General features: G+C 45.8%; 1 protein-coding gene and 1 pseudogene across 1 annotated transcript; both read left to right on the top strand.

The window, feature by feature from the left end:
• The first annotated feature begins 12,856 nt into the window (after positions 1 to 12,856).
• LOC116901711 lies at positions 12,857 to 18,194 on the top strand (annotated as a pseudogene).
• Positions 18,195 to 18,379: 185 nt separating this feature from the next.
• LOC116901712 (reticulocalbin-1) lies at positions 18,380 to 25,517 on the top strand. The gene is made up of 4 exons (XM_032903844.1): positions 18,380 to 18,581; positions 20,274 to 20,334; positions 24,001 to 24,200; positions 25,188 to 25,517. Exons 1-4 carry the CDS (start codon positions 18,453 to 18,455, stop codon positions 25,293 to 25,295), a joined length of 498 nt encoding a protein of 165 aa, XP_032759735.1. The 5' UTR covers positions 18,380 to 18,452; the 3' UTR covers positions 25,296 to 25,517.
• Positions 25,518 to 26,268: the final 751 nt, after the last annotated feature.

Here is a 26,268-nt window from a genome sequence, read left to right as displayed (position 1 = left end):
GAGCTCCAAAAGAACTGTCTGGAAAACCCATTTTTCAACCTACTGCTAGGCACAACCTCCTCTTCCTCTCAGCCAGATGAACTTTCCTTCCATTGTTCTCTGTGTCCTGCTTGAGGTCCCTGAGGCTTCCCTTCAGCAGCAGTCCAGCGTGTGCAGTTTTACAGTTCCTCTGGTGAATTCCGCCCCTCACACTTCACCTCTCAAACCTCTTCAAACAGTAGCTTCCATCTCCTAGCTTGCGCCCACTGGACCTCACCCCTAATTCTCTGTGGATTTGGAGACTGCCAGATGAGAATCTCCTTCTGTTCTAGATAGCCACACACTTGCACCTTGAACTCCACCCATCTCCTTCTTGGTACCTCATCCAGTTGAGAGTCCTCCTCTCTCCAATGTGCTCACCTACTCCTTCCCAACGGAGCCCATTCCTTTGGCTCTGTTTCCTTTATAGAAACTCTCATGAATAATAAGTTAGTGTAGAAATTCTCCCCAGGAGATTGTCAGCAATGACGTAGTCCATAGTTGGTTACCCCAATTCAATGTTAAAGTAAATTTGTGTATAAATCCTTGATAACATTAAGATAAATTTCAAAATACCTTCCAAAATAGAAAAATCCAAAAGTATCTGAAGATAGAGTATAATGAATTTGCATTTACACAGGCTGTGCGGCAAAACGTTTCCTAGGGAGACACAACACACATATCTGCTCACCCCAGATAAAGAATCCACGACAAACCAAAGTCCAGAGACCCTCAAAGTCCACTTGGTCAACTGGTGAGCTATGAATGCAAGGGCGAGCTATAAAATGCATGTGTGTATGGAGAGGATGGGGCGGAAGCATTGGATTCCCCTGAGCTGGAGTTCTAGGCAGCCGTAAACCTCCTGGTGTGGATGCTGGGGGCATCTGAACCCCAGTACTCTGCAAGAACAGTATGGAGCTTTTAACTGCTGAGCCGCCTCTCTAGCCCCTCCCTTACACGATGCCTTGTTTCTCCTGTTCATGTCTGTAAAGCTTTGGTGTATATAATCCAACTCAAGTGCAAATCCCAGTCCATAAACTGCGATGTGTACAGGGAATGTCTTATATCTGTGTGGAGTCTTATTTCTGAGAGCGTGGAGCGGGGAGAAAGAGCCAGACCTAACTCTACAGTGATACAACAGAAAGAGAGCGATGGGCTTTTCCACTTAAATTAGAGTGGCTTGTCTTTCTCCACAGCAATTTGGCTGTTCGTTTTGTATTTAGAAATTTGTATCACAGACGAATCGGATAACAACCTAAAGTGTTTGTACAGGAGTTCCCTGCTCTCGGCCCTTCTCTGTACCCACAAGTCTTCTTGGCACTTGGCACACAGCAACTGCTGGCCAAAGAGCTTGCACATCACCGCTAGCTCTCACTCCTCTGGACAGAAAGCACGGGCCCAGCTAGCCGTCTGGGACGGCTCACCAGAACAGTCATCTTGTCCCAGTGGTCTCCACTGGAACCTTTTCCCTGGAGTCAATAGGCAGCCAGCCCAGGGCCTGTGAGTAAGCATAGTCAGAATGGGGAGGATTCCTCAGCCAGCTGGCAGCTGACCTCAGAGCATGAGACAGCACTGCTGAGCTCAGCAGAGCATCCGCAAACGTGTGTTTGCTAAGATCTCATCCACTTACTCCTGTTTGCTCACTTAAAGTATCCGTTTGCCAATGGATAACAATCGCTGTCTAAATTCCTGACAGTTAAAGGATGATGTAGCATTACACAGCCTCTGAAGATGCTGACGTAGATACACCATGGCTGGAATTGTTCCCAGTGGCCTGACGCATGTTGTATGTAATAGAGTCCCGTGTTCATGAAACATACATTTATATATTTGCTCACGGATGCATCAGGCCTGAGAGACAGTAGTTATGTTCAGGCGGTAGAGATTGGCATAGTTTCCATTTTTTATTTGTCTTTGCCATTTAATCTATGCAGACATGTGCCTCGTGGATCATTTTTCAAAGGAGGGAAATCCTTCCCAAAGAGTAGACCTTGTCTGATGACTCTTTTGTTTATCATGAACAGTTATGGGGGCCGGAGCGATGGCTCACTGGTTAAGAGAACTTACCATTTCAGCAGAAGACCTTACTTCGGTTCCCAGCACCCATCTTCAGCATCTCACCTGTAATCTACCTTCAGGAGATTCAATGCCCCCTTCTGGTGTCCTTGCATGAACACTTACATATATAAAGACATACACATAAATAAAAATATACACTCCTCACCCTGTCCTTTGCAAAAATAGTTCTGAGTGACTCTCTAGTGCTTCTTGCTGACAGTATCATCATAAGACGTTTCTGAGGCATCCAGCACAGAACAGATAGTACCATTACTAAGAGCTGGTACACTTCACTAAGGCCTGTAGGTAGCACGACACACAGTGACCCTGTAAAGAGAAGCCCCACTGTGGAGGTGGCTTTGCATGTTCTTAGAGGACAGAGGGACCCTGTCTTCCCAGCCCCATTCACAAGGACTCAAGGGTTGCTGAAACTGGTTTCCAATCTGTGGGGCCAAGCTAAGTACAACAGTCCTTATCTTCCTATCTACAGGGCTTAGTGAGGACCTTTGGGCAAACAAAGGAACTTTTCTAATACTGTACTAACAGGTTCTAAATTTTATACATCCAGAATAAGTAATGCAATATGCCCCATGGCAGGTTAAAGATACCTAACTCCTTAATTCTTCAAAACCTTAAAGTGAATTTCCTTCCTTTTTTCCTTTATTCCTTCCTTCCTTCCCTTTCCCCTTTTCTTTATCCCTCTATATAACATATCCTAGCTGAGAGCTATCATTCCCTGTGTTCTCCTTGCTAGAGTCTCAGCCTGTAAGAACATCCCGCATTCAGGTTTTTAAAAATCTATTTTATTGTTTTAACGATGTGTGGGGTAGATGTCTGCATGTGGGTAAGTGCACACAAGTGCAGGTATCCACAGAAACCAAGGGCATTGAATTCCCTGGAGCTGGAGTTACAGACGGTTGTGAGCCCCTTGAAGTAGGTACTGGGAATTGAACCTGGGTCCTCTGGAAGAGCAGCAAGGGCTCTTACCTACAGAGACATCTCTCCAGTCTACATTCAGATTTTATTCTCCCACTACTGCTGCTGACCATATATGGTTGCTTTTCAGATTTTTTTTATCATATAGATATATACATTATATACATATACATTACATTTTATGCTTCAACAAAGTTTTCTTCAAATATTTTGTGCTAGGGATGTGTTAAGTTTCAGTCTATAGCATATGTTTCTAATTCAGTTTGGGAAACATTGGGCCATTCTTTCCTTAACTAATTTCCCTCCTCCTCTTCTTCTTCCTCCTCCGAGACTTGAGTATGTGTGGTGTATGTATGTGGGTTGTGTGTGTGCTGCATGTATTATGTATGTGTGAGGTATGTTTGATGTATGTACCATGAGACTGTTTCATGGAACTTTCACTGTCACTATCCAATATATATGTTGATCATATACATTCCATTACCCATCTTTGTTTCTGTCTCTGTTAAAAAACTTCCATGTCTTTCCCCACTCACATACACCAGTATTTAGATACAGATTCTACATGTGAGGGGAAAACGTGACATTTGTCCTGCTATATCTGGTTTAACTCTTGCAATATGGTAATACTCAGTTTCATTTATTTTTCTGCATCTCATAATTTCATTCTTTATTGCAGCTTAAAAATGCATTGCTCACGCTGTGGCTTCTTTACCTGTCCATCTGTCGACAGTCATCCAAGCATGTTCTATATCCTGTGCTATTGTAAGCAGTGCGTTGGAATCCATGGCGAAATCCCCTTTGGGGATCAACTTTTATTAAGTTAGATCCTCTTTCAATTCCTTTTGGCTACAGGTTTGTCAATATTACTTTTTTTTTTTCCAAAAAGCCAACCCTTCAATTGAATCTATATGTCGTTCTTTTAGTCTCTGTTTCATTGACTACTGTCTTGGTTTTTACTAATGTATGGCCATCTACTACGTTTGAGACTAGTGTATCATTTTTCCGAGACTGTTAGGCCATTCATTGTGTTCTGCCTGGTTTATTAACACAGGCACTCACAGTTATAAACTTTCATTTTAGAAGTATTTTAGCTATATTGCAAAGTTTCTGATGAGTTGCGATTTCATTTTCATTTAATTGTAGGGATTTAAGTTTTCCTCTCTGATTTATCCTGAGACTCACTGGCCATTCAAAGGTGAATTATTCATTCCTTGAGTATTTGTGTAGTTTCTACAGATTCTCTTGCTACTGACTTCTAATTTTTATTCTTCTATTGTTTGATAAGATGCAATAAAGTACTTCAATTCTTTTGTACTTTTTTAAGACTTCATATATAACCTGGAATGTGATCTGCTCCAGAGAGGGTCCCACAGGCTGCTGAGAAGAGTGTGATTTTCGTATCTGTTAAATGGAAGATTCTGTATACAACTGTTAAGTCCATTTGATCTACAGTTTGGATGAAATACCTATGGATGGGTAAAGAGTTCCAAAGACACTACTGTAGCAGGACCTAACTTACCTTTTATGCTCATTATGGTGTATCTGTGTGTGTGTGTGTGTGTGTGTGTGTGTGTGTGTACCCGAATACTTGGCATGTAAGATAATAATTGTTATATCTTCTTGATAAATTGTTCCCTTCATTAGTATGTTGTCGTTTCTTTGCCTCTTCTGACTAATTTTGGCTTGAAATCTAGTTTATCAAATATTAAAATAGCTATGCCGGGGCTGGAGAGATGGCTCAGTGGTTAAGAGCACTGACTACTCTTCCAGGGGTCCTGAGTTCAATTCCCAGCAACCACAGGGTGTCTCATAGCCATCTGTAATGAGATCTAATGCCTTATTCTGTTGGGTCTGAAGACAGCGACAGTGCACTTGTATATAATAATAAATAAGTAAATCTTTTTAAAAAAAATAGCTATGCCAGCTGGCTTTTAAGCTTTGATTTGCTTGATAAATACTGATTCCCGTCCTTTGACTCTGGCTCTATAGGTGTCTTTGTCATTGAGGAATCTTTCTTGGTTGGAGACAACCAGCAGCTTGGTCTTGGTTTTGCCTCCCAATTGAGTCTGTGTCTTTTATTGGAGATCTGAAGCCATCTACATTTAAGGTTTTGATTTACTTGCTTTTTGTTTTTGCTTTGTTTTGCTAAAAAAAAAAAAATAGTTTTTGTTGTACCTCCCATGCTCCACAGCTGTTTCCCAAGGTTGTTTCGCATCAGGTGGATGCCGAGGGTTAGATTTATGCTCTCCGACTCTGAGACTGTTTTCCTGTTCAGGGCCCTCCGTGTTGCTCAACTTTGAACAAAGATTCCCTTTCAGGAAGGGCTCTGCCACAATTCCCTGAGCCAGGAGTCTCGTCTCCATTGATGACCCACCCTAGTGGAAAAATCTCTATCTTATTCAGACCTGGAACTGGACTTGCAGCGTGGGAGCTGTGGGCGTGTCCGTGAGACATGGGAGCTGTGGGCGTGTCCTGTCCGTGGGCGTCCTTCCTTCACTGGGCTGCCTGGTTTACCGTGTGGAGGAGGCTTGCTTCCCTCCTGACTCTGGGACCCAGGTTGGAGGTGCTCACCTCCATTCTTCTCAGTCACACTTCTGCTCCTCCAGACTTTCCGGCTGTCCTATTCTTCTGCACATTTCTTCAACTGTTCAAAACGAAGCTCACTCTTTCTCTTTCTTTCCTTCTTTTCTTCCTTCCTTCCTTCCTTCCTTTCTTTTTTTCTTCCTTCCTTCCTTCCTTTCTTCTTTCCTATCTTTCTTCTTGACTCTTATTCCTCCTCCTTTTCCTCCTCCTCCTCTTCTGTTGTGTTTAGTTTCTTTGAGATGTCGTCTCTCTACATGTCCCCAGTTGTCCTGGAACTCACTCTACAGACCAGGTTGGCCTTGAACTCTCAGCGATCCACCTGTGTCTGCCTCCTAAGTGGTGGGATTAGAGGCCCCACACTCACTATTATAAAGCCTGTTTTTTCTTACCCTGACACGTCTGCACCGGATCCCCTGAAGCCTGCGGCTACTCTGCTGCCTTACTCAGGAATCTTTGGGAGAGTTTCTATTGCTTCACCTCTAAGTTCAAATCACTTCTTTTACAATATTGAACTTTAGTCTTACATGGAATATTTTTCATCTCATATGTTTCTGCCTTGATCATTATATTTTCAACTTGTATGTTTTTGTTACTTCCTTATCTCCTCTGAATCTATTGACTACAATGATGATAGCGGTTTAAATGTTTTCTCTCTCTGTCCTAACATCTGAGTCACGTTTATTAGTAGTTTCCCATTACCATTGTGTTATGCATGGTTCTGTCCTTTTAAGAAACTATTAATGTTTGTTTATTTAATCTTGTCTTTTGAGACAGGGTCCCACCATATAGCCCAAGCTGACTTCTAATTCCTGCTCCTGATGCTTAGGCCTTTCAAGAGCTCGAGTTACAAGCATTCACCACCAGTCCTGGCTCCCTGCTATGTTTTTGATTGAATGTTAGAAACTATGAATTTTGTAGTCATTATCAACCTGTGGGTCTCAAACCCTTTGTGGGGGGTGTCGACTCTTTCACAGGGGTCTCCTGAGACCATTGGAAAACACAGATATATTATAATTCATAACAGTAACAACATTACAGTTATGAAATAACTGTAATGAGTTGTAATAAGTTGAAATAGCAACAAAAATAATTTTATGGTTGGGGGTCACCACAACATAAGGAATGGTATTAGAGGGTTGCAATATTGAGGAAGGTTGAGAAACACTGGGGTCATGTTGTTGTGTTATCCCCTCACACACACCCTCACACATACATGCACATGCACATGCACACACAAGATGGTGAACATCAGACAATGAAAGACACTGGGAATAATCTTGGCTTATTGCTTTGAGCAGAAATTCCAGATGTGGTACAAGGAATGAGAGCAAAGGTGAATATCCAGAGAGACTAGTGTGTGTGTGTGTGTGTGTGTGTGTGTGTGTGTGTGTGTGTGTGTGTTTCGAATGGGATGCTTTGAATGGGAGGGTAAAGGTAAATACTCTACCTTACTTAACAGAAACGAAAGTTGGTTGGCATTAGTAGCTTATTATACACTCAGATATAACTGGGCACCTACTATGGTATTGTGCACCAACTGTTGTCCTAGGTACTTGGTATGCAGTAGTGAAACAAGCTTTCATATTGTGATAAACCTCAATGAGAAGACAGTAAAAGCCATAGTCCCTGGATTTATGCACACGGACAGGAATCATGTAAGATCATTCCTCTCAGGGAACTCAGACTCAGGAGGAACTGAAGTGAATCTGTTAGTACAAGTCAGACCATGAAAAGGTCGTATATGTGATGAGAAGGCTCTGGGCATTTTGAGTTAGAAATGATTGATTCTGATCTAAGATTTAAGGGAAAACGTCATGGAATAAATGACAGTTGAGTTGAGTTTGACAACTTTCTGTGACTGAATGGTGGAGAAGCAGGACCTGGTGGAGCTTTTAAACACATAGCAGTTAATTAGAATTCCTTGTGGCACCTATAACCATCTGGCTTGTTCTTTCCCGACAGACCCCTCAGGATGTGTTTTTGAAGATTCTGTATATTTTCCCAGCCCCTCGGAGTCGATTTTTGATTGGTCTAATCAATCATGGAATTTCCATAGCTTTCTGGCCAATGAGATGTGAAAGGAGATCTGATAGAAAGTTTTCTTTCTAAATAGGAATGAAACTCCCCCCCTTGCTATTGGAGGAATACCAAAGAGCTTTAAAACCTGGCTCCCTGATGCCCTGGAGCCATTTCCATGAGCCAGTCTGAAGCTGATTTAACTCAAGACCTTTTGAGCTCTGAGGAAGTGGCTCAGGGTTGAGTGCTTGCTCAACAAGTATGAAGCCCAGCAAGTGTAAGGCTGGAGCCTATTGAGACATGAGAGCCCTGGAGGCTCACGGGCCAATTTATGCTGCATTTAACCACAGACAGGATGTGGAACAAAGGTGCCCATACAAACCCACACAAAGACTTTAAAAAGACTTTTGATATATGAAATAATAATGTTTCCTTAGTTTTAGGAACTTTTTAGCCTGAGTGTGAATGGTATTACTTGCAGCTAATTAACATATCCTGATATCAGTTCACCTATTGGAAACCGTTTTCCCTTTGCATTCCGTCAGCCCTCAGCTGATCCCTTGCCTCATTAAGCATGGAGGTTCACTTAGGAGGTGAGAATGTGCTTCATTGGTCTCCCCATACAAGCAGAGCAGGGAAATAAAAAGCAAGCTTTAAAATGAAAGGACACTCACTTAGAGGAGATCCTCAGTCAGTTTGTGTCGTCAACTTTCCTGATCCTTTGGTTGAGGGGACTTCCTAATTCTCCTGGGAAAACTGAAAAAAAAAAAAAAAAAAAAGAATGCCAGAGAGAGAGTGTGGGCAAGTGGCAGGGGAATTACACAAAGGCTTCTGGGCTCACAGCATTGTGGGTAATTCCCACAGGGAACAAGCCTGCCACTGAAACACTCTATGGGAAGCCAGCAGTGTCTGGCAGGAAGCTCAGCTGTAGCAAGCGTGAAGGTACCACCTTCATGCATGACATGCTGCTTCAACACCAGTGAGGCCAAGCTGGCCATGGTAAAGTCATGGGGTCAGCAGCGGTCAGCAGCTCCCACTTCCTGCCCCACCCCCCCCTTTCCGACCTCTTCTTCCCTCCTCCCCTGACTTGACTTGTATCCCATCTGCCTTGTGAACACAATGGGCATTAAGGCACTTAATTAAGACATTTGTACTGGAGAAGTGTATTAGTCAGGATTCTTTCAGGGAATAGAAACAATAATAAATAAATAAGCATTTGTAAAAGAGGCTTTGTTACACTGGCTTACAGGAAAGGAGCTGGCTAGTCCATCAGTGGCCATCTGTGTGCCCCAGAGGCAGTGGACCTGATGGCTGCTCATCCCTGATCTAGTGCTGAAGGGTTAGAAGATGCCTGTGAGTTCCTGGTCTTCCACCCACCTCAAAAGCCTAAGGAAGCTGCAGTCTGACAGTGGTGGCAACATCAGCAGCATGCAGTGGAGAGGGCAGGAGCTCTGCCACTCCCTCCCTGGGCTTTCTTTGTGTCTGGGAGCTGCCCACTGGATGCTTGATTAACAATCAAGGGAGTTCTTCACCCCCACAGTACTGTGTTTCCTTTGCTACAAGTCCACACCTCTTAAGCAACAGTTGACACTTTTCTAGATTCAAGTATAGCACTTCTTATCCCAATGGAAAGCCAACTGAGGAACACTGAATCCATCAAATACTGGATCACCTCCTCCCCAACCCCCATCTCCCTGACAACTAGAAGGGGTCGTACAAGGTCACAGAGCATTACTTCCAGCTCCACTGTCCTCTGCCAGCTGCATTCCCCTGCTTGGCTTACCCCACTTACCTTTTATATTATTATTATTATTATTATTATTAACTTGAGTATATCTTATATACATTTCGAGTGTTATTCCCTTTCCCAGTTTCCGGGCAAATATCCCCCTCCCCCCTCCCCTTCCTTAGGGGTGTTCCCTCCCCATCCTCCCCCCCTTGCCCTCCCCCCAACAATCTAGTTCACTGGGGGTTCAGTCTTAGCAGGACCCAGGGCTTCCCTTCCACTGGTGCTCTTACTAGGATATTCATTGCTACCTATGAGGTCAGAGTCCAGGGTCAGTCCATGTATAGTCTTTAGGTAGTGGCTTAGTCCCTGGAAGCTCTGGTTGCTTGGCATTGTTGTACATATGGGGTCTCAAGCCCCTTCAAGCTCTTCCAGTTCTTTCTCTGATTCCTTCAACGGGGTCCTATTCTCAATTCAGTGGTTTGCTGCTGGCATACGCCTCTGTGTTTGCTGTATTCTGGCTGTGTCTCTCGGAGAGATCTACATCCGGCTCCTGTCGGCCTGCACTTCTTTGCTTCATCCATCTTGTCTAATTGGGTGGCTGTATATGTATGGGCCACATGTGGGGCAGGCTCTGAATGGGTGTTCCTTCTGTGTCTGTTTTAATCTTTGCCACTCTATTCCCTGCCAAGGGTATTCTTGTTCCCCTTTTAAAGAAGGAGTGAAGCCTTCATTTTGATCATCCGTCTTGAGTTTCATTTGTTCTAGGCATCTAGGGTAATTCAAGCATTTGGGCTAATAGCCACTTATCAATGAGTGCATACCATGTGTGTTTTTCTGTGATTGGGTTACCTCACTCAGGATGATATTTTCCAGTTCACCATTTGCCTCACTTAATTTCATAAAGTCATTGTTTTTTGATAGCTGAGTAATATTCCATTGTGTAGATGTACCACATTTTCTGTATCCATTCCTCTGTTGAAGGGCATCTGGGTTCTTTCCAGCTTCTGGCTATTATAAATAAGGCTTCGATGAACATAGTGGAGCACGTGTCTTTTTTATATGTTGGGGCATCTTTTGGGTATATGCCCAAGAGAGGTATAGCTGGATCCTCAGGCAGTTCAATGTCCAATTTTCTGAGGAACCTCCAGACTGATTTCCAGAATGGTTGTACCAGTCTGCAATCCCACCAACAATGGAGGAGTGTTCCTCTTTCTCCACATCCTCGCCAGCATCTGCTGTCACCTGAGTTTTTGATCTTAGCCATTCTCACTGGTGTGAGGTGAAATCTCAGGGTTGTTTTGATTTGCATTTCCCTTATGACTAAAGATGTTGAACATTTCTTTAGGTGTTTCTCAGCCATTCGGCATTCCTCAGCTGTGAATTCTTTGTTTAGCTCTGAACCCCATTTTTTAATAGGGTTATTTGTCTCCCTGTGGTCTAACTTCTTGAGTTCTTTGTATATTTTGGATATAAGGCCTCTATCTGTTGTAGGATTGGTAAAGATCTTTTCCCAATCTGTTGGTTGCTGTTTTGTCCTAACCACAGTGTCCTTTAAAAACCCAGGATAGCTAAAACTATCCTCAACAATAAAAGGACTTCAGGGGGAATCACTATCCCTGAACTCAAGCAGTATTACAGAGCAATAGTGATAAAAATTGCATGGTATTGGTACAGAGACAGACAGATAGACCAATGGAACAGAATTGAAGACCCAGAAATGAACCCACACACCTATGGTCACTTGATTTTTGACAAAGGAGCCAAAACCATCCAATGGAAAAAAAGATAGCATTTTCAGCAAATGGTGCTGGTTCAACTGGAGGTCAACATGTAGAAGAATGCAGATCGATCCATGCTTATCACCCTGTACAAAGCTTAAGTCCAAGTGGATCAAGGACCTCCACATCAAACCAGACACACTCAAACTAATAGAAGAAAAACTAGGGAAGCATCTGGAACACAGGGGCACTGGAAAAAATTTCCTGAACAAAACACCAATGGCTTATGCTCTAAGATCAAGAATCGACAAATGGGATCTCATAAAATTGCAAAGCTTCTGTAAGGCAAAGTACCCTACTTATCTTACCCTCAGTTTCTGTCAGTCAGTCATTCCAGGAAGCCCTCCCTGCTTGGTCTTCTGTGTTATGTAGACTCTGCAGAACCGTGGCTGGCTTGTTCTCATTATGCCCTTGTGATGGCTTGTATATGCTTGGCCCATGGAGCAAGGGGCCCTATTAGAAAATATGACCCTGTTGGAATAGGTGTGGTCTTGTCTGAGTAGGTGTGTCACTGTGAGTGTGGGCTTTAAGACCCTCATCCTAGCTGCCTAGAAGCGAATCTTCTATTAGCAGCCTTCAGATGAAGATGTAGAACTCTCAGCTCCTCTCGTACCATATCTGCCTGGATGTTGCCATACTCCTGCCTTGATGATAATGAACTAAACCTCTGAACCTGTAAGCCAGCCCCAATTAACTATTGTTCTTATAAGAGTTGTCTTGGTCATGGTGTCTGCTCACAGCAGTAAAACCCTAGCTAAGACATCCCTCGAAGCTTACGTGTATCAGGCTCATCATCTTAATTTCCTAACTGAAAATGATCTTTATAGAAAGGCACTTGCATCTATGACTTCCTTACTGCAGGGGCAAGAAGCACAGCCTCCCACTGACCTCTTCTCGAGAATGTCAGAAAGGTGAAGGAGGGGAACCGATGGCACTATAGCTGTTAGGGCTGGAGGTAGGAGGGGGCTTCTCTCTTCAACCACAGTTTTCTGAGACCCTTTAAAAGATCTGTTGACCCTCTGACATTTGCATGCATTTGTGTGTGTGTGTGTGTGTGTGTGTGTGTGTGTGTGTGTAGAATAATAAGCTCACCTATTGAGTTTGGGCCGCCTCCATGTCAAATATTCAATGGCCACTACATATAGGACAGTCCATAAAGAGAACATTTCCATCATTGCAGAAAGTTATATAACACAGACCATCACTGTTTGGTGTCATTATTTCGGAATTAATACGCTGATAGAATTTGAGTCACACAGTGGGTTTGTAAAACGGCTTGCCAACATTCAGAAACGAAAGCTTTATAATTTGATATCTATTTCTTTTGGGAAGTCTTTCTGCCTCTCTCCCATAGGAGCTAGAAAGAACTCCTTACTCACCGGTCTCTTCCCACAGTCCTCCGGTGTTATCTCATGGATGATAAGATTGCCTCCTCCCTAACCTAGGGGACCACACCCAACCTGGCCTCCTTCCAGACTCAAGTGCTCCTAACCACACTGCAAATTGTGTTAACCGGGTTTAAATGCTCATCTCCGGGGTAGCCTTGGGCTGAGGTTTGGGCTTTCTGCTGGAAGCTGAGCAGGAGCGCTGCTTCTCTAACCGCGAAGAAGAGCTATCATCCAAAACATCTGTTGCATTTTCACAAAGTACTTCTTTCCGGTCTTGCAGAGAGCCCTCCAGTCCGCAGCCCCCATCATCAGGGCCCGCCCCTCGCAACGAGATCGCGGGGAGGGGCCGAAGCGAAACCCGAGCCCAGCGCCCACCACCCTGGCTGGCGACGTGGCTCCGCGGCCCCGGCCTCCCCCGGCGGCGCCGTGGCCAATGGGCGCGTGAGCGGGGCGGCCCGAGCCTCCCGGAGCCAGCCGGGCGCGCCCCTCGCTGGGGAGGGGACAGCGGCTGCGACGCTACGAGCCCCCACTGCCCGGCAGCCTCCCTTTGCTCGCGACTATGGCGCGCGGTGGCCGCCTGGGACTCGCCCTGGGGCTGCTGCTGGCACTGGTGCTGGCGCTGCGGGCCAAGCCCACGGTGCGCAAGGAGCGCGTGGTTCGGCCCGATTCGGAGCTGGGCGAGCGGCCGCCCGAGGACAACCAGAGCTTCCAGTACGATCATGAGGCCTTCCTAGGCAAGGAGGATTCCAAGACCTTCGATCAGCTAAGCCCGGACGAGAGCAAGGAGAGGCTGGGGTGAGGCTGCGGCCCGGGCCGCGCGAGGGACCACGCAGGGGCCCACGGCCTCCTCGGAGGGAGCCACGCGGGACCACGAGCGCAAAGCGAAAGCGAAATCGCGCCAGTTGGTCTTAGGGCTGAGGCCGGAGCTAGGCTCAGAGGCACAAAGTTGCTAACCGGTGCTCAGACCCCGCGTGGAGGTCGCCACCACGCCCGGCCAGGATAGCTTCCCACGGGAGGCGAGAACGTGGCAGCGGCCTGGGGAGCAGGGAGCGAGAGGGCCCGCCCCCTCATCTAGGTTTCATCAGAAGAGACTGGAGTGAGCCAGAGTTTTTTGGCTGTGGCCTTTTAGTGCCCGGGTTCTTTCCCACAGTCCAGAGAGAGGTACTTGAGACTTGCTTTAAAAAAAATCTCAAGATCAAACAAATGTGTAAGAGACGGAGAAGCTTGCTCTTGGCCTGTCTCTAGGTCAGGGTGAATGTTCTTGTCATCTGACCAGTCACCCCAGAAATCTCACCTAGAGACATAGAAATCAGGTTTTTAAGGAGGCTAATTGGGAGAAGAGGTGTAGAGATGGACACTGATTCTTTGGACTCTAGTTCCAACATTATGGGTGAGACACTCAGCTTTTTGACAACTGATTGTCAGGAGCAAAAAATAAAACAAAACAAAAACAAAAACAAACAAACAAAAATCCTTGCAAAATGGCTTTGGTGGTGAGTTGTGAGTTTAGCTTGGAATCAGGAAACAAACCTGGGCAACATCTCAGTAACCCCTACCCTGGTGCCCAGGAGACACATGGACATTGTGCAGTTATCCAGAAACCTGCCAGAGGGACTAGAAGCCAGTGAGGAGCAGGTGAAGGCAGGGCTGAGGAGGAGGAACACAGCAATCCTGCCTGTGGGCCACCGGAGCTTCCAGAACCTGCTCCTGGGGGGGAAGGAGGAACTTCGCGTTCTGCTACAGTTGTAAAGAACACAGCCATCTCTGTGCCACGGAAAGGCCAGAGTATTCAGTGGGACAGGATAAGCGATACCTGTTGTGTAGATGAGCATCTGCCTGTGCTGATAAAAAGACCTTTGCACTTCAAAGTCACCTCCACTCGGTATCTTTTACTTGTCAGGGAAGTACTTTCTCTTCTTTTTTGGGGACTTTAACAATAGGGGCCATTGATAAATTCACTACACTGTGCTGCTTTGAGGCCTGGAGACTGAGTTATTCTGGGGCCCTGATTGCAGCCATTCTGCATTGTCTTGGAAAGGAGGAAAAGGGAGTTAGGAACTGGAAACACTTAAGTTTAGGTCCTCTGGCTTCATTTAATTCCCACATTCAGGGTAATTAGCATAAGTGCCAGGTAGAAGGGGTGGTGACGTTCTCATCCTTGTATGAAGACTTTGTTCATTTATTCATTTAGCAAGCACAGCAGTGGCTCCTGTGTTTGGACCATGTTTGACACCTGGCAGGTACAAAGATGAACCCTCATGTTCTAGGTCTCAGGGTGCTGGCCACCATCCAGTGTGGAGGAGGACAGGCAAACACCTTCAGGATTGCTGAGATGGTGACATCATCCGTGTGTTTTGCAGGAACCCCCCCCGGGGGGGGGCTTCACGTGGGAGGGAGGTGCCTGGTTTTGTAGGTGGTATGCTTATGGGATGGTTCAAAGGTTGCTGGGTGTACGGTAATAGGAAGGTGTTCCTGAAGTGAGGGGCCCGCTTATTTATCATGGTTTTAACTCTTGTGGGGCAGGAGGGGTGCAGGGAAGAAGAATTGGGAGGTAGAAGAGGAGGGAAAGTAAAGATCAGAGGGACAGCCTCAAGGAGGTAGAGATGTTATCAGTGTCTGTGTGTGGTGGACAGGACGTCCTAATCCCCAAACCTTGTTGGGAAAGCCTGGCAGTAGAGTGCAGAGTGTAACCGTGGCAGAAATGGAGTCCTGGGCGGGCTGGGGTCGCTGTGCCTGGGAATTAGGATGAGAAAGACGGTAGCACTTGTCCTTGACCGCGTTTTGAGGAAGGAACCAAAGATAACTTCCGGGTCCCTGGCCGGAGCCCCTTCCCATCTAAGGTCACCTGGGTCAGAATTGGGCTGGGACTCTTGGAAATGACAGATCTAGGCTGGAACTAACTGGGAAGTTGCCTCTCTGTCTTTTTTCTCAACAGCCCCCTTCATTCAAGTCTGGGCTGCCGTGGGAGTAGCATGGCTAGATCTAGGCAACTCTGTGTCTGTCCCTTGACTGTCTATTGAAAACACATGTCATGGTTAGGACTTCTGGAAACAAGGAAAGGTTCCAGGCTCAGTGGCCTCATGTAATCTTAGAAAAATGTCAGTTACTTTCCAACGTGGTTTCACCTGTTCACCAAGTGTCTGGTTTTTCTTGTCTCCTTGACAGCAGCTGTCAGGGGAACTCCCTTTGCCCTGCGCCCCTCCTGGAGGCTTTATTGACTGCTTTTACTTGCTGGGAGTTAGCGTTTTACTTCCACCCTTCACCTACATTGTTGTCCCAGTGAGAAAAGGCACCTTCCTCCCCTTCAGTCCTCACAGGTCTTGTCACTTGGGCATTTCTGCTCACAGTGGGGAAATGTGCTCAGAGACTCATTTGTGTGAGGTCACACAGATAACCAGAGCCACAGGAAGGTCCTGACTAACGCATTCAGAGAGTCCATTCCATTTCCTTTCTCAGGATCTTACTCCTGTGACTTTACAGAGGTCAAGACCACTCCTATAATTCCAGTCAAGAGTTTTAGAGCTCTTGCCCTGTGTTGGGCGGAGCTAGGCCCTGGCCCTGGATTTCGATAGGTCCCATGATTTCAGGCCATTGAGCCTTTTTTGGCCTGAGTATCTGCTTCTCCATGGCGTTGGGTATTGTTGCCAGGGTGTCCTTCAGACTGGAGCAGCCCCAACCTGACTGACGTTGAGTGAATCCTGCTGTGTCCAGCCGGGTTGTCCCCAGAGAAGCCTGAACATGCATGTGATTCAGTCTTTCAGTCCCAGATCGGCTAAAATTGTGCTTGAAGGGACATTTTAAAGTTCACAACTTTCCAAGAAAGGAGCTGGGCTCCTTGAGTTCAGGTAGGAGATGTTGACTGGTTTCCCCTTTCCAATTCTTCACCTTTCCTACTAAAAGTTAAGAGTTACAGGTCAAACCGTATTTATAAAGAACTAAAGAATTCAGTTCCCCTCACTAATTTAGTCAGTGTTAACTGTTAATTAGAACTACCACTAACAAAATGTATCACTGGGGTTGATAGAATTCTAGCCCCAAAGAAAGACACTGAGTCTCCATTGGCCGGTAGGACCTCATCCAGGTGTGTGGAACGTCTCTTAAACATTACGTTAGCATTAGCGTGTGGGTGTGAGGAGTCCCTCACAGAGGTGACACTCTTAGCTTGGAGACGGACAGGCGGTAAGTTTCCAGCTTGGATTTTACCCTGAATTAGTGTTTAGGATGCCTGGGTAGAGTCTAGCTTGAAATCTCCGGAACCTAGGTCAAAGTAGAGTTGGAAACCCAAGAGGGCACAGTGGTCTATATCCTGTTAGCAGAGCTGCTCAGTTTCTTCAGCTGCCAGAGGGCCAGCTTTGTCCAACAGGATTGGTCTCCTGCTCCTTAAGTTTCAAATCCTTGAGTACAAGAGAGTGGGACTTAAAAACAAACAGCTCCTTTATCTTTTGATTAACATAAAATTTCCTGTTGTTGCATTGTACCTAAAACTCAACACAGTTAGACCTAATCAATCTTCCGGGCCACTTCTCATCGGGTGGTCATGACATCTCCAAAGTCCTGAGCTGAGAAGAATTCTGAGTTCATATCTAGGTTTCAGGATATAGAGGCATGGTCCATTAGTGCTGTCTGCCCCGGCCCTGGTTTCTGGGAGGAGAAGGCATATCATCTTTGGAAGGAAGATGGACTGAATCTGTCTTAGAATTTTTATAACATTTAAGACTGCAAATTGCTTCATGTTGCCAGGCCAATACCATACAATTTTGATTGTGGCCCTGAGGGATTTATGGTTTCATTTTATTACTTTTTTTTAAAAACTACAGGAAAATTGTTGATCGAATCGACAGTGATGGAGACGGCCTTGTTACTACTGAGGAGCTGAAAGTTTGGATCAAACGGGTACAGAAAAGATACATCTACCATAATGTGGCTAAACTCTGGAAGGATTATGATAGGGACATAGATGAAAAATCTCCTGGGAAGAATACAAGCAGGCCACCTATGGCTACTACCTGGGTAAGACAGCCACAGTGGAGATGGCACAGTGGGGAACAAGGTCACAGGAGGCTCATCATGGTTGCCTCCTTCGCCCAAATGTCACAACCTTCAAGTAAAACCTGTTGTGTAACATCCTCCTCCACCTACTAAGAATGTATCAAGTCGCTTCCTTTGACTGACATAGGGGAAGGAGTCTTCAGTCATGGCCCTGCTTAAACTCTCAGAAGTGCACACAGGGAAGAGAAAGAAAAAAAAATGCTTCTGACAGTTTCTAATTGCTGCTGTCGTTGGGTAGTAAGGATGAAGTACACCCAAAGCATCATCAGGAAACGGAATTCCGTGAAGTGGGGAGAGGGGTGGAAACCAGGCCTTGAAGCGTGGATTTCAGTTTGGAGAGACTGTGGGGAGGGTGGCATTGTTGGAGGGGCAGAGGCACAGAAATGCATGGTGGGTGAGGCCTGGGTTAGTAGTAGGTTAGAGGAAGGAGGGAGGAGTATGCCACAGACCCTCCAGATGCCTGGTGGACAACAGGGAGACAGGCTTGGGGAGAAAGGAAGGTAATCAAAGCCAGATTCTGAGAGCTTGAAAGCTAGCAGAGGCATTTAGATATTCTAGAACACAGGGAATCCTCGTATATCCTGGATGGAAAGGAGTAAATGAAGGCGGAAGTCTATAAATAGAGGTCTGAACTTGTGCTCTTGAGCACCTGCTATAAAGTCCCTGCTGGGCACTGAGGTCGATTATGGGATGGCTTGGAGGGAGAGAGAGTGCAAGGGGCATTTTGAATAGAAGTGTTTTCAAGAAGTCAGTGGGTGAGTAAGGATGGCTTGTGTGTGTGTGTGAAGAATAAGTGAACTGGAACGGGGAGGCTCCCTTTAAAAAGGCTGTGTGTGCCCTGCAGGAAACCCCGCTGAATTCCAAGATAGCGCTGATCATCACACCTTTAAAAAGATGCTGCCACGGGATGAGAGGAGGTTTAAGGCTTCAGACCTTGATGGCGACCTGACAGCTACTCGGGAGGAGTTCACTGCCTTTCTGCACCCAGAGGAGTTCGAACACATGAAGGAGATTGTAGTTCTGGTGAGAACTGTGAAAATCCAGACTGGGAAAGGATCAGGGAGAAAACTGTCCCCACACCTTGTCCCTTTTTCCAAAAGGAGACTTTCAGCCTGCTGGGGAACTGGGGAAGGACTGGAGTTGAATATGTCAAATCTCTATCTGTCCAGGAAGTAGTCAGGACAAGCTAGCTGTTGTAACAGACACCCGGCGGAGGCCACCTAACACGGAGTAAGCCTGTTCCTTACTTGCACGGTGTCCATTAAAGATGGTCCCAGGCAGATCCCCTGGGCAGCTCCCCATTAAACACTGGGAGGCTATCTCTACCCTCTGCTCAGCCGTCTTAGAGTGTCAGGTGGCAGATAAAAGACAGAGACAGAATGAAGAGATATAATAGCCTGTTTTCACTGTTCAGCCCAGGAAACAGGATATCTGTACCCGTTTATGGCCTGGCCCATCTTATTTATGCAGAGCCTGAGAGACGCCATTTAGATAAACTCAGAAAGAACCGGTGGGTTAGTGAGCCGCTAGCCGGACTCTGCCCCGTTGCTGTTGCTGTTGTTGCTGTTGCTGTTGCACTCTCTTTCTTCCCTCCCTCCCTCTCTCCCTCCCTCCCTCCCTCCCTTCCTACCTTCTTCCTGTTTTCATCTTGGAAGGATTAGAAAACCTTATGGAAACACAGAGATTGCAGCTGGAAGGCTGCTACTTCAGCTGTAGTGCCCTGTGGGCAGATGGCTCCGGTGCCAGGCTTATAAAGGGTCAGTGCTGTAAGGGCTCGAGTGTCACTGCTTTCCATAGTGTCCCACTGGGCCCCGCCTGTCTTCATTTTTCATGACATTTAAATAAATGCCATCACCTGTTTCTTGGGCAGAGTCAGTTCCAGCCGCTGGGAAGCTGTTAATGAAAGGTTTTTTTTTTCTTTCATAAACAGCTCTGAATATCTTAGATCCCCAGTCAGTGACAGTGCTCACTCCTGCCTCATACTTTGCCTCATGATGTCCATGACCCCAAGGACCGGGCAGTGGTCCAAGAATTATTTCTCATATTCACTCAACATCCATTGAGTGATAACTAATGAAGTGGGGCAGGGAGGGGGCAGGGTAGCTACCACAGGGAAATTGTTTCCCTTCAAGCAAGATTGGTGCTCTGGACTCCAACTGTTTTCCTGAATGAGGAAGTCCTTGGGTTACTGGACCAATGGACAGTAAATTCCCTTAGTAAATTACTGATGTGGGGAGGGGGGTGGACAGGACGATTCATAGCGTGAGAACTTAAAACTAAATACAGCTAATTGGAGAATACTTTCACACTCAGTTACTGTTTAAATCTCTGTAGTTTTATATATGTCTCTGACACCAGCTGAGGGTCCTAGCTCTTCACTATGGAATCTACTTTTATCTGGGGCTTCTCCTGCTGGACTCTCAGACTCCTAGGGTGATGTCTGGTGGTGGGTATCGGTCGGTTGGTGTTGCTGGGCTTCGTGAGAGCATCAGAGCACAGTGAGTTTACAAACACTCTTTCTTTTGAGGAGAGGGTTGCGATTTAAAATTGTGGAGAAAGGATATGGGGATTCTAACCGTCATCTGTTTGCAATGTAATTGGGCTGCCCAGAAGCTACCAGAATAAGTCGCCAAGCGTTATAAAGGCCAGACAAAGAGGGCAGTAGGAGTCTCAAAGCATATGGCCATCTTGTGTTGTTTCCCCATTACTTCCTAGGAAACCCTGGAGGATATCGACAAGAACGGGGATGGTTTTGTGGACCAGGATGAGTACATCGGTGAGTGCGGGCTGCAGTGGCTGAGCTGTCCACAGTGGGCAACATTCTTCTCCACACACTCCCACCCGTGATCTGATGGCCTCACTGCTGGGAGCTCCCAACAGAGAGGACCCTCCAGCCCTATTTGCTGCATAGGTCCATCTGGCCAAGTGAGTAATTAAACTTCCCTTAGGGGGAGAAAAAGCCAAAGGAGGCCAGCCAGCAGCCCTCCCCACGGGTCCCAGGGTGCTCTTTGTCACGCTACCTTTAAGTGGGATTGGAGAGCCTACTCTACGGTGAGGCTAGAGTAAATGGGAGGATTCTATTGCTAGGAACGGACACCATGACCAAGACAACTCTTATAAGGACAACATTTAATTGGGGCTGGTTTGCAGGTTCAGAGGTTCGGTCCATTATCATCAAGGTGGGAGCAGGGCAGCATCCAGGCAGGCATGGTGTAGGAAGAGCTGAGAGTTCTACAGCTCATTCTGAAGGCAAACAGAAGATTGGCTTTCCAGGCAGCTAGGATGAGGGTCTTAAAAGCCCATGCTCACAATGACACACCTACTCCAACGAGACCCCACCTCCTTATAGCACCACTCCTTGGGCCAAGAATATACAAACCATCACAGAGGAGAAGACTCAGATTAGGCATAGGTCAGCTGGCTGAGAACCTGAGTGTGGGTGGGTGAGACTGTGACTAATGAGATTGGTCACATGCCAGAGCTATAGGCAGGGAGGTGAACCGTTTTCATTGTGCACAATTGCCCCTCATTAGAGCTGCTCATCCTCTGGTGGTCTATCTTAGCTGGAGGAACCATAGTTGACTTTTTTTTTTTTTTAACTGAGAAACACGGAAATTTGCCTGACTGAAACTCAGAGCCACAGCAGCCTGTAGTCCCCAAGCACAAAGATCTGTAGCCCACAAGGACATGTCCATATGAGCCCCACCAAGTAACTGCCCAGCAGTGGCTCAGGACTGCAACCTCAGGCTGCTGTCTTATAAGAGCTCTCCTTTTCCTGTCTCAAGTTAAAACTGGAGGTGGTGGCATGGGGAGCACTCGATTGGGTATTGACTTATGGAAAGAAATGGAGAACTGTGTGTGTGTGTGTGTGTGTGTGTGTGTGTGTGTGTGTAAAACAGATGGATAAGGACAAGCTCTCTGGTAATGCTGAGCACAGCTTCTGCTAGCTGTGAAAAGTCACGTGGTTGTAGAGTTGGACATTTCCCTGTCTGTCATGGGAAATAGGCAGGTCGCCCTTTGCCTCAGCAGCTAAGGTGACTCTAGCTTTGTACCATATGGATGCTAACAGTGGCCTCCTCAGTGTAGGTGGTAGAGCCTTCCTCTTGAGAGGCACTTAAGGGAGGGGAGTGTTCAGAGCCTCAAACCTGTCACCATGACAGCAGTGATTGAATTAAACAGAAAGGCTTCCTGACCAAAACAAACCATGGGTACTTTGGGCTAGCAGTGTACGCTCTTGACACTTCTCCTGAACTCTTCATTGAGGTGGTGCCTGCCTGGGGCACAATTCTGAGTGGCTTTGACTAAAAGAAACACTTTATTTTCTGGAATGTGCAGGATGGGGAAGAGGGTATTATATTTGGTAATCGAATTTTCAGCAGCTAATATCGAGAAAGACTTTATGTATGAACCTGTCAGGCAAGGGGCCTGATTTCTAGGGTGTGCCCACTTTAAGCAAGCTAAGTGAGTTGCTAGTGTGGCACACTGGAAAGGCTCTGGGATGTAGAGTCCTAGTTTTCCCATCCACTGACTGTGTGACCCTCAGAGAACCCTGTAATTCTCCTCTGCCTGGGGTTTCAGGATGGGTAACAGGATGAACTGCACCCATTCCTGCAGGGTTGACTGAAGCTCAGATTAGCTCATGAGGTAATCATTTCTCAAAAGACAGTATTCAGGGGTGGCCATTTGCTCAGTGAATAGAGTGCTTGCTGTACAAGCATAAGGACCTGGGTTCAGCTCTCCAGTACCCACAGAACGAGTCTGGAGCTGTGGCACACACCTGTTATCCCAGCACTCGGGAGGCAGAGACTGCAGGACTCTGGGGCTTAAGGTCCAGCCCTCAGTCTCGACAGCCACGAACTCCAGATGCATTAAGAAAGGCCATGTCTCAGAATACAAGGTGAAGTCAGTAATGGATGAAGAAACTTGACACAAAGCTTTGGTGCACCCACACATGAGTACACATGGGAACATGTACACACACAATGTGCCAGTGTTAGCCATGAGTTTGTTGTTGTTTGCTTGGTTGACTGGTTGGTTGGTTGGTTGGTTGGTTGGTTGCTTGCTTGCTTGCTTGCTTGCTTGCTTTGTTTTGCTTTGGTTTTAGGTTTTTCAACACAGGATTTCTCTGTGTTAACAGCCCTGGTTGTCCTAGAACTCGCATTGGAGACCAGATTGGCCTTAAACTCCCAGAGATCTGCCTGCTTTTGCCTCTAGTGTTAGGATTAAAGGGGTGGGTCCCCGTGCCAGGCCACCTTGTGGTTTTTCTTGTCTTTTTCCCTTCTTTCAAGTGTCTACTCAATCTGATGACTGACTTTCCCTTTACCTTGAAACTTTATACGAAGAACTTTTTTTTTCTACTTTGAAACATTGTTGTAGTTTTTTCCCCAAATTGAAACTTTAATACCAAAGGTTTCTTTTCTATACTGAAATTTCATCACAGAAAGCTTTGGGTCTGTTCTTTTCTATTCTTTTCTTGTTTGGTTGGTTAGTGTCCCCACACCCACCCACTCCACCCCACCCTCTATATTGAAACTTTTTTTTTACTTATGGCTTTGAAACTGTTTCCTTCAGAGAAACCACCCGTGTGATGTGTAAGCAGACAATAACAAAACAAAATAACCCAAATTAAAGAGTGAATGGCGGCTGGACATGGTGGTGCACACCTTTAATCCCAGTTTTTGGCAAGCGGAAGCAGACAAATCTCTGACAGTGCCAGGTAGCCTGGTCTGTAAGTTCCAGGCCAGCCCAGCAACATAGTAAGACACTGTCTCAAAATAGAACACAGAAAGTAGTGTATGAATGTTCCCTTCTCTTTGTCCCTGGCACTTTATAAAGTTGAGAACATGATCTGTCTTATAGTAATTGTTAGAGAAGTGAAAGAAAGTTGTCTGAGAAAACCCTTGGGAGTTGAGGTAAGCCACTGAATGAGCACAGAGGGCAAGATGGCGTTGGCAGCAAGCCTCCGATGGTCCTGTGCAGCCTCCAGTTCAGGAGCGGTGGGATGCATCCTCACCCCAATTGTAAAATGGGGGAATAGTAGCCACTACTTCAGACTGTGTAAAGGACTTGAAAAGAAAAGAAAAGATACGTCGGATACTCGTGGGATACTTCCAGCTGTGGAAAGTGTTACTTTGTTTTCCCCTTCATGGTGCCTGGTAGAATAGAGGCCGTCCCATAAGTAGCCCCGTGGTCTTGAGAAATATAATTTACTGATTATTATCTTCATTTCACAAGCGTTGGGCTTACACCCTGAACTAAGGAACCCAAGTCTCGTCTGCTGGCTTCTAACAAAGTCCTGTCAGTGGCCATCCCGCAGCTGTGTATCCAGTGTGACTTAGTTCTGTCCATGGGCTGTCACCCTTCCGAAAATGCAGGGGTCAAGCTTTTTTGGTTTTTCCCTTCCTGGTTGCCTTCTGTAACTGAAAACAGCTTTGCTTTCTAGCGGACATGTTTTCTCACGAGGACAATGGCCCTGAGCCAGACTGGGTTTTGTCCAAATGGGAGCAGTTCAATGATTTCCCAGATCTGAACAAGGATGGGAAGCTGGACAAGGATGAGATTCGCCACTGGATCCTCCCTCAGGACTATGACCATGCACAGGCTGAGGCCCGGCATCTGGTGTATGAGTCAGACAAAAACAAGGTAGCTTCCATGTTCAGAGCCATCAATCAGCAGGAAGCAGCCTGTTCAGGGTTGGGTTTGTCAGCCTTGTTAGCAACACCATCGGCTCCTTTTGGCCATTACCCGTTTACTCCTCTTACTCTCCAGTAGAAACCTATCTAATACACCAGTACCATGACAGCTGCAGGGAGCAAGACGCCATTTTTCCGGCATAGTCTGGCATGGGCCGTAGACTAAAATTACCGAGCACACCCTGTAGGACTAAGGCATCTTTGATGTGGTCAGGCCATAGGTGTAAGAAATTAACCCAGTATGCCCTGAGGTAAATTTGTTTCTCCTTTCATCTAGTCATCAAGTATTTATAAAACATGTCTGACATAGAGAGTCCATCCCTTTAGAGGTCAAACACCTCAAGCAAGTGCCTGGGGTTCTGTTTGTGTGTTTGGGGGCCAGGAGCTCAAATGACTTACAGTATTTCCATGCCCACTGTTAGGAATCCAAGTAAACAGGCTGGGAGTGTTTGTAACTCAGTCACAAGGCACTTGGCTGTCATGAGTCAGGCTTTGGGTTCAGCCCCTAGTACTATAGTAATAATAATTTGTTAGAATCCAAATGAGGAAATAAATAAGATTAGGAAAACATTGCTGCCTCATCTGGCTTTAATCACCCCAAACACTGAGCTTTGCAGACCTACATGTTACACAGTGAGGCCATGAAAGGGAAGTGGGGGTCTTTCTGGCCTGTTTTGAGAACACCCACATTGCTCGTAGAGTCTACCTTCTGAGTTCCCAGGAGCTCCCTGAGGCACTCCAGTGCGGCTTCTACCAATAGCCAGATTCCGTTCCAGTTTGGAGTTTGGCACTGTTGCCACAGGAGATGAGAAAGGAACACTTCTGGACGATTAGGTGTACACTTTGAAACCCCCTCAGATAAGCGAAATAAAGTGGACAGAGTGCTGACCAGCAAAAGCTCCCAGTGACCCCTGACCGCTCTTTTGTTTTCTCTCAGGATGAGATGCTAACCAAGGAGGAGATTCTACAAAACTGGAACATGTTTGTGGGAAGTCAAGCCATCAATTACAAGGAAGATCTTACCAAAAATCATGATGAATTTTGAAAGCACTCATCCTCATGTGGCCAACGGTCACAGGCTTCCTGCGGATGTTCTGGGTGATTGCTATATTTGTCAAGTATATAGCAGTTGTGTCCCTAAACAATGAGATTATACCTCAGATTGGGGTAGAAATTATTTTTCACTCCATATTTACTGGAAAATAACCATCACTATTTATTCCAGTAGGATTTTCCCTGAAGCACATTAAACTCTTGGCAAATTGCAGTTCTCTGAGGGGATACATTGCTACAGCATGATTTTCTAGACTCCTCCTCTACTTAATTAATTAATGGGCAAGAAATCATGAAAGGGTTCTGTAGCTCAAGGTGGGTGGGTGGGACACTGCACAGAATAATCACTATGTGTTTGAACTATTAAATTTTGGGTTTTTTTAGTTGCCACTGTTAAATGGTGGTGAAGGTAAAGCTTGGAGGAGTCAATGTTGTATTTTCCTAGGTTAGCCAACCTTGGAATAGGCATGGTATTTCTAACTCTTTATATTTGGAGCTGTTATCATAAATGGTATATAAACTTTTGTGCGTTTTCCTGTATGGGCCTGCTAATGTGTACAATAAACCCACATCTTTGGGGTTTTGTTTTGCTTTGTTTTTAATACTAAGAAGCAATCAAAAAAAAAGATAATGTGAACAAGAAAGAAATTTTAGGATTAGGAAAAAGATGAATGCCAGGTATTTGAAAAACTGAATGACCATGGTAAACACTTTAATATACTTGAGAAATATTTTTACATGTTGATGAACTGCATCTTTTTTTTTAAATAGTGAATGGAAATACAGTCCCTTCCTGGGTGTGAGGCTAGGGATCCAGATGTAGTGGAATTTATTATTTGTTGAGTTCTGAACCTTTGAGCCTGCTTCTAACACAGCTTATGCCAAGGAAACTAGGCCAAGGTGATATCTAAGCCATTGACCAAACTATCTGGAGGAACAATTACAGGTGAAATTCCACCTTGTAA

The sequence above is a fragment of the Rattus rattus genome, chromosome 5 (assembly GCF_011064425.1).
Source record: "Rattus rattus isolate New Zealand chromosome 5, Rrattus_CSIRO_v1, whole genome shotgun sequence".
NCBI lineage: Eukaryota > Metazoa > Chordata > Mammalia > Rodentia > Muridae > Rattus > Rattus rattus.
The sequence above is the reverse complement of the archived record's forward strand: the minus strand, read 5'-3'. Positions and strand labels throughout refer to the sequence as shown.

Bases quoted from the DNA above. Each gene is read 5' to 3' on its own strand.
- LOC116901712 (XM_032903844.1), top strand. From the start codon at position 18,453: ATGCTGCCACGGGATGAGAGGAGGTTTAAGGCTTCAGACCTTGATGGC. The intron at 18,582-20,273 runs GTGAGAACTGTG...ATTACTTCCTAG, and splicing joins TGAAGGAGATTGTAGTTCTG to GAAACCCTGGAGGATATCGA. The intron at 24,201-25,187 runs GTAGCTTCCATG...GTTTTCTCTCAG, and splicing joins ATGAGTCAGACAAAAACAAG to GATGAGATGCTAACCAAGGA.